This window comes from Protobothrops mucrosquamatus, unplaced genomic scaffold (genome assembly GCF_001527695.2).
Source record: "Protobothrops mucrosquamatus isolate PMUCROS unplaced genomic scaffold, P.Mucros_1.0 scaffold1836, whole genome shotgun sequence".
In the NCBI taxonomy this organism is placed as follows: Eukaryota; Metazoa; Chordata; class Lepidosauria; order Squamata; family Viperidae; genus Protobothrops; species Protobothrops mucrosquamatus.
In genome coordinates, this window is record NW_015387968.1 from 115,725 (window position 1) to 123,224 (window position 7,500).

The window sequence follows — 7,500 nt, forward strand, 5'->3', positions numbered from 1 at the left end:
CCCTCCCCCTCTCCTTCTTTCTCTCTTTCTCTCCCCCTCTCTCTCCTTTTTTCTCTCTCTCTCCCTCCCTTCCCCTCTCTCTCTCTCCCTTTCTTCCGCCCTCCCTCCCCCTCTCCTTCTTTCTCTCTTTCTCTCCCCCTCTCTCTCCTTTTTTCTCTCTCCCTTCCTTCCCCTCTGTCTCTCCCTTTCTTCTGCCCTCCCTCCCCCCTCTCCTTCTTTCTCTCTTTCTCTCCCCCTCTCTCTTCTTTTTTTCCCTCTCCCTCCCTCCTTCCCTCCCTCCCTCCCGCCCTTTCTCTTTCCCCCTCCTTTTCTCGCAAAGGGCAAGCCGAGACTTTCGCCGCCGCAGGGGAAGAAGCGACGCCGGCCAGGAGCCAGCTCGCCTACGCCTTTCCCCCCCGGAGGCGCGCCTGCCCCTCCGCCGACCTACCCCGCCGTCTCCTTTCGCTTCTCCGGCCGCTCTGCTTCCCCCCCCGATGGCTCCTCCGCCCTTCCGGCTAAGGCGGGCGAGGAGAAGGGAGCCCCCCAAGTGAACGGCCCGCCGTCCGGCTGCCTTCCGATGCCCAGCTCCCCAGCGGCCGCCCAGGATCCGTCTCTCTCCCTCCCTCTCCCTCTCTCTCTCTCTGGCCGGAGGCGATGAGCACAGACTTGGACCGTCTGTCGGTGGGTTCGCGCGCCTCCAGCGCCTCTTCCTCGCCTTCCTTCGACGGAGCGGGCAAGGGGGCTGCGGGACAGGCCGGGGTCAGGAGCGGGGGGCCCGGCTCCGGCATCCGGCTGCTGTCGGCCAACGTGCGGAAGCTGCACGGGGCGCTCAACCAGCTGCTGAGCGAAGGCGAGCGCGAGCAGTTCATCCATTGCCTGAACGTCTACCACTGCCGGCGGAATGTCTACGACTTGGTGCAGACGCTCCGAGTCCTGCTGGACGGTCCGGAGAAGAGGCAGCTGCTGCCTATGCTCCGCCTGGTCATCCCTCGCTCGGACCAGCTCCTCTTCGACCAGTACACCTCGGAGGGGCTTTACTTAAAGGCGGACTTCTTGCCCAGCGCTGGGGCAGGAGGGCAGGAGGGCGCCGGGTCTTCCCGAGTCCTCCCTTCGCCTTCCTCTTCCTCCTCTTCCTCCCGCTTTCCCTCTCCCATCCCGGCGGCCCGTTTGTGGCCTCCCTCCTTGGCCTCCGGCAGGCTCCGTCGAGAATTCAGCACCACCGCGGACGGGACAGCTCCGGCGGAATCTGCTACTGGTTTGGAGAACCTTGGAGTAGAGGTCAGGCAGGTGACCTTCAAGAGGCAAAAAGCTCAGGAAGGCTTGGGCTTCAGCATCCGAGGAGGGTCCGAGCACGGCGTTGGCATCTACGTCTCCCTGGTGGAGCCGGGCTCCTTGGCCGACAAAGAGGGCCTTCGGGTGGGAGACCGGATCCTGAAGGTCAACGACAAGCCGCTGGACAAGGTGACCCATGCAGAGGCTGTCAAGGTGAGGAGGGGGCCCAGCCGGAAGCCGCCGACATCAACCTCCCCCTGTGCCAATCCAACTTGTCATGTTTTGTTGGCCTCGGTTCTAAGTATTGTTGAAGTGTCCTCTTAACCAAAGCAGAGTGGCAGAGAAAACGTAGTGGTTAAGACCAAGGAGAGCTTGGCCAAAATGTATCCCATTCCAGGTCCCAGAACCCTCCAGAAGGAGATGGCCAACATGTATGGAATGCGCCAGATCTCCCAAGGGGTTAGATCTGCTTTCTCCAACAAAGTGTCCACCAAGTAAGGAATCCTTGGTGCTCTCTGAGCTTGGTTGTTTCCTTGCAGATGTTTCCTTTCCCAAACTAGGAAACATCATCAGTTACTAGCCCTGAGGATGTTCCTTATTTTGGGTGATGAAACATCTGCAACCAAGCTGGAAGAACATCAAGGACCCCCTCATTTCAACCCTGAGCTACAAAGATTCTCCTTGATTGTCTAGCAAATGAGTTAGATTTCACCTGACATCTCTAAGCATTGGCTAGGAGTGGACTTATTTGACCAAGCATTGGCTAAGAATCATGGTGTCCTGTTTGGAAGTTGGCTTGCCTGAGAGAATTCAGTGCTAGGGACCTGAATGAAAGATCTCTTTCTCCAGGGAGATATTGAAGCTAATTTAAGGACAGGCAGGATTGGCTTTAATATATATATATACTTCCAAGGTACCCCAGCCACTAACATTCACATTCCAAATAGTATATTTCTGCTGTTTTCCCCTTTCCTTGTGGTAAGGTTTATTTTCCCAGATCAGTGATGCAAAAGAACACTGAGGCTGGCTTGAGTTTCTTGGGTGTTGGGACGTAAATTTGAGCAGTGTGTTTGCTGAGGGTTTTTTTTTAGGGCACTTTCCTCAATGGAAAAGTTTGATGTCTCTATCAGATGTGACTTAGGAATAAATTTTAAATTGTGTTGGTCAGTGGTCTGGATGAAACACAGACTATTAGGAACTGTTGTACCCAATCAGAATAGAGCAGGTAATTTTAATTTAATCATTAATAATAATAAAAAGCTGGCAAGCATAGGTTTGGGGGAAGATGGGGAGAACTGAAAGGTAAGATGTCAAAGAAGCTGGATGCAAACCATCTTACCCGCCCATTAATATCTTTTCACACGTTATGTGGAGCTTAGATTTACCGACCCAGAAAACTGCAGAGTCAGTTTTCATTTCTGACACTCGTAGATGTGTTCCCGCAAATGCTTCTTCACACTTCTTCAGATTTGCATTTTGCATATTACCAGGGATTGCAAACATGTATTCAAAGTTACACCTTTGAAACATCTTTTTTATAAAGACCATGTTAATCCAGCATCCTTGACGTGGTCAACAAATGCATCCTTTTCTGGGTCCTCAAATCCACGGGACAGAACCCATATGGATTCTGGCAAAACTATCACAAACTTAGAATAACTTTATTGTCACTTTCAATGTACGCTAACCGGCATACATTAAAATGAAATTTCATGGCATGCAGCTCTCAAAAGCGTCACCATCTCCAATGTACACTCCAATTTATATACGTGCATATATAAAAATGCACTGAGTATGATGTAATTACGAGTAAGAATGCATATACTAAAATTAATTTAAAAAGGGTTATTAAAAAGATCTAAAAATATTTATCTTATTTTTACACCTGTGCTGTAATCACAGCCTGTTAACCCTTAAGCAGCCACTGGAGATAAGTCGCGTCAGAACAGCCAGGATACCTATAGATTATTGGGAGGATATAGTTTTTTTCGAATATCTCTATAGAAAGAGCATTGAAGGCGTATGTGTCCAATGGTGTCCACATCTCCTGAGCCACAGAAGCAGAGTCAGTCAATAGTATGGTTTTTATACTTGCCATGCTGGACGGCCGATGGAAGCGCATGGCACCGTGCGAGCAAAAATGCTTTGCTGACTCCAACTGGCTAAGATAACTGGTGGGAGTAACAATATATCTAACAGAGTCTGGAGCCATGAACAGCGGAGCTATCCCTAAGTCTACATTGGAAAAAATCAGAATTCTCCACTGTTGACCCGACTTTATAATATTTATGACCACAGTCGGGCCCACAATTTCTGTTGTTCAGTGAGACGTCGGTTAAGAGAGTTTTGCTCCATTTTACAACCTTTCTTCCCTCAGTTGTTAAGTGAATCGCGGCAGTTGATAAGTTAGTAACCCCACTGAAGGTCGCAAAAGGGGATCCCGTGACCCCGGGACACTGCAACCGTCGTAAATATGAACCAGTTGCCAAGCATCTGAATTTGGATCACGTGACCCTGGGGATGCTGCAACGGTCGTAAGTGTGAAAAACGGTCATAAGTCTCTTTTTTTCAGTGCCGTTGTAACCTCGAACAAGCTGTTGTAAGTCAAGGAGTGTCCGTACTGTACCGGCGTAGCCGGTTGCTCCAGCAAATTGCTTTCAAACATGCGAAGCAAAGTGAGCGATTTTTTCCTCGGGAAGATGTAGAGAACTGATAGAAGTATTAATTCTGGGCGAGCAAAGCAATTTGGGTTATCTCAAGAGACAGAACAGGATGTTTACTAGCAAGAAACTCGCATTTGGCAGCAACGCTGGTATTAAAATCTCCTTCCCCACCAGCAAGAGAGAAAAGGAAAAAAAAAAAAAAGGAGTGATGGATTGCTGTGCGCGATGGAAAGACGCACGAACGTGTTTTTCAGGATAATATTGAGTAATTTGTTCTCACATTTCCAGGCCCCAACTTTGCTCGGTGCTAACCTAGCCCTAATTACATTTGCTTTTTTCCTCTGTGGCATGGGATTTTCGCCAATTAACGTTTATGTAAAATATTTGGCAAGCACGATCGGTAAAACGCGGAGCATATGTTCTTTCATCCAGTTCTTGCTAAGTAATTAAATCGGCTCGGGGGCTATTTTTTCTTTTTCTTTTCTTTTTTTTGGGGGGGGAGAGGGGGTGAAGTTGTTATTAAAAATTTCCTGACCTTTCGTTCAAATTTCTGGGGCATGCGAGACCTTTCCCGGGTAGAACGAGGATTTGGGACAGATGGTTTTGTCTCATCAAAAGTTTCTTGTCCTTGTTAATCGATGGAAAAGTATAGATATCTTTGCAGTGAGTTCAAATCCTGGTGAATTAGGAAGCATGTCCCCTAGTAGTTTTCTTTGCAACGAGTGAAATTGATTCTTCTTTTTTTTTTCAGAATGTTCTCTCTCTCTCTTTTTTTTTTCTTACTTCTCAACTTGGCCTATAGCCATAGGTCTTTCTGGTGATCTCCAGTATTAATCAGGTCCATATCTGGTTTAGAAGATCAAAGATTGTCTAAAATAGCCACTTACTGTAGCTAAGTCCCATCTCGCATGAAGGTTGCAAATATTTCCTTCCTTCCTTCCTTCCTTCCTTCCTTCCTTCCTTCCTTCCTTCCTTCCTTCCTTCCATTTTTATTCCATCTCCTTCTTTCCTTCCCATTCCCATCTCCCTCCCTCCCTCCTTCCTTCCTTCCTTCCTTCTTCCCATTCCCATCTCCTTCCTTCCTTCTTTCCCCCCTCCCTCCCTCCCTTCGTCTCTTCCTCCTCTCATCTCTCTCTCCTTCCTTCATGTCGTCCTTTCTTCTCTTTAATGTCAATCAATTGAACTGAAAAAGGTGATGTCAAATTGGTTCCTTTTTTCATCTTTTTAAAATATTATTTTCTGAAGAGAACCCTGATAGTTTATTTTTGAAATCCATAAAACAGAGTAAAATAATTGCTCTATCTATCTATCTATCTATCTATCTATCTATCTATCTATCTATCTATCTATCTATCTATCATCTATCTGTCTATCTATCTATCTGTCTGTCTGTCTGTCTGTCTATCTATCTATCTATCTATCTATCTATCTATCTATCTATCTATCTATCTATCTATCTATCTATCTATCTATCTATCTATCTATCCAGTGAGACATTATTAGAGCGTTCTACAGCTCCCCGTGGAAGAAACAGATGTAAATGCTAGAATAAGCTGCACAATTCAGAAATTGTCCTTGAAAAGAAGCCATAAAAGTCCTCAGTTTTAATCTAATTTCTTCCCAGTCTTGTTAAAACAGTGGCATAAAAAAAATAAATGGACAGCTTCTTTAAAGAGGGAAATAAAATATTGTAACGGTTTATAAAATTATGCAGCACATAAAGAGAAGGTTTTCTCGCTGTTACAACGGGAGAACTTGAGAAGATGTTCAACAGAAGACTTAGAAGGGGGCCAAATATATGTTTCTTCAGATAAACAGGTGTAGTTGGGGGCCATTCCATCCAGCCTCTACTCCAGGGGTCTTCCAACCTGGCCTTTTTATGACTTGTGGACTTCAACTTTCAGAATTCCTCAGCCAGGCGTACCTAGCTGAGTAATTCTGGGCGTTGAAGTCCACAAGTCATAAAAGGGCAAAGTTGGAAGGCCCTTGCTCTACTCCGTAGTTGAGTTCACATGTTTACATGGTTTGTTGGGTTTGCCATTTTGCGCAAGCCCAGCCTTTGTCATTCCTAAACCATGAATTGTACTCCACCATGTTGAACCAACTCAGTCAATGGTGGCTTGTTAGAAGAAACACAGTTCACCACCCGGCCCCATTGATTGGCTCTTGTCATCCCAATTAATATGGGATGGTCTCTTGAGGTTAAAGGCTGTCTTATTATGGGCTGCGTAGATCAGATCCTCTAGTTCTTATATTCTTAAACTAGGAGAAATCATCTCTCTCGTACGGCAAATCTTCGAAAGAGCTCTGCTCTAGCTTCTTAAATCCGATTTCTCGAAGTCAATATCAAGCTAATTCTACTTCTGCTAAGTGGTTTTTTTGAAGTCCTTTTTTAATTTCCTTTTGCATCCAATAAGGCTCAAATAAGATTTTCCTTGCTCGCTGAGGTGGTGGCCAAACTAAATAAGCCCAGGTGATGCATCATTAGTTGGGATAAAGACTATCAGAATAGCAGAGTTGGAAGGGACTTTGGAGGTCTTCTAGTCCAACCCCCTGCTCAAGCAGGAAACTCTATACCATTCTAGACAAATGGCTGTCCAGTGTCTTCTTGAAAATCTCCAGTGATAGAGCACCTACAACTTCTGGAGGCAGGTTGTTCCACTGATTAATTGTTCTATTTATATTATCTATCTTTCTATAAATGATCTATTATCTATATTCCCAGGAAGGCATTTATTCTGCTGCTTAAAAAAAATCAACATCTTCCTCAAGGGGAGCTGGATTTATTAGCATTAATTATGCAAATTTACTACATCTCTATCAAGGGGATTCATTTGCATGCACAATTCTGCTTCCCTCTTAATGAAGATATCACAGTTCTTAAACGTCAGCTTTGATCAGGGTTGACCCTTGTTGGGCTTCCTGCCCTGGTTTCCAAACCTCTGAAATTTCAACAAGCGTTGCAACATACTTGAAGGCAGCCTTTGCAGATGAAATAGACCAAATATAGCTTTAAAAAAAATAATAGAGCAAAAATCCAACATGCTTAAGCACTTTTCTATAGAATACTGTCGCTGCTGCATTCTGGACTTTGTGCACTGCAATTGCAGAATTACTTATAGGGTGCATATTTTCAAGGGGTCCATTCTCCTTTGTCTTCTCTCTCTCTGCCTGCCATCTATCTGTCTGTCTATTTGCCTATCTGTCTGTCTGTCTGTCATCCACCCATCCATCCATCTCTCTATCCATTCTGTCTGTCTGTCCGTCCGTCCGTCCGTCCGTCCGTCCGTCCGTCCGTCCGTCCGTCCGTCCGTCTATCTATCTATCTATCTATCTATCTATCTATCTATCTATCTATCTATCTATCTATCTATCTATCTATCTCTATTGTATCTATCGTATCTATCTCTCATCCATCCATCCATCCATCTCTCTACCCATTCTTTATTTCTCCGTCCGTCCGTCCGTCCGTCCGTCCGTCCATTTATCTATCTACCTATCTATCTACCTATCTATCTATCTATCTATCTATCTATCTATCTATCTATCTATCTATCTATCTATCTCTATTGTATCTATCGTATCT

General features: G+C 45.5%; 1 protein-coding gene across 1 annotated transcript in view; it reads left to right on the forward strand.

The window, feature by feature from the left end:
- Nucleotides 1-633: 633 nt before the first annotated feature.
- The window catches only part of WHRN (whirlin), a 54,749-nt gene continuing 47,882 nt past the window's right edge, over nucleotides 634-7,500 (forward strand). Inside the window, exons 1-2 of the mRNA XM_015823327.1 lie at nucleotides 634-1,080; nucleotides 1,258-1,464. Of these exons, the coding sequence (XP_015678813.1) occupies nucleotides 634-1,080; nucleotides 1,258-1,464 (654 nt within the window). The remainder of the gene's footprint in view (nucleotides 1,081-1,257; nucleotides 1,465-7,500) is intronic.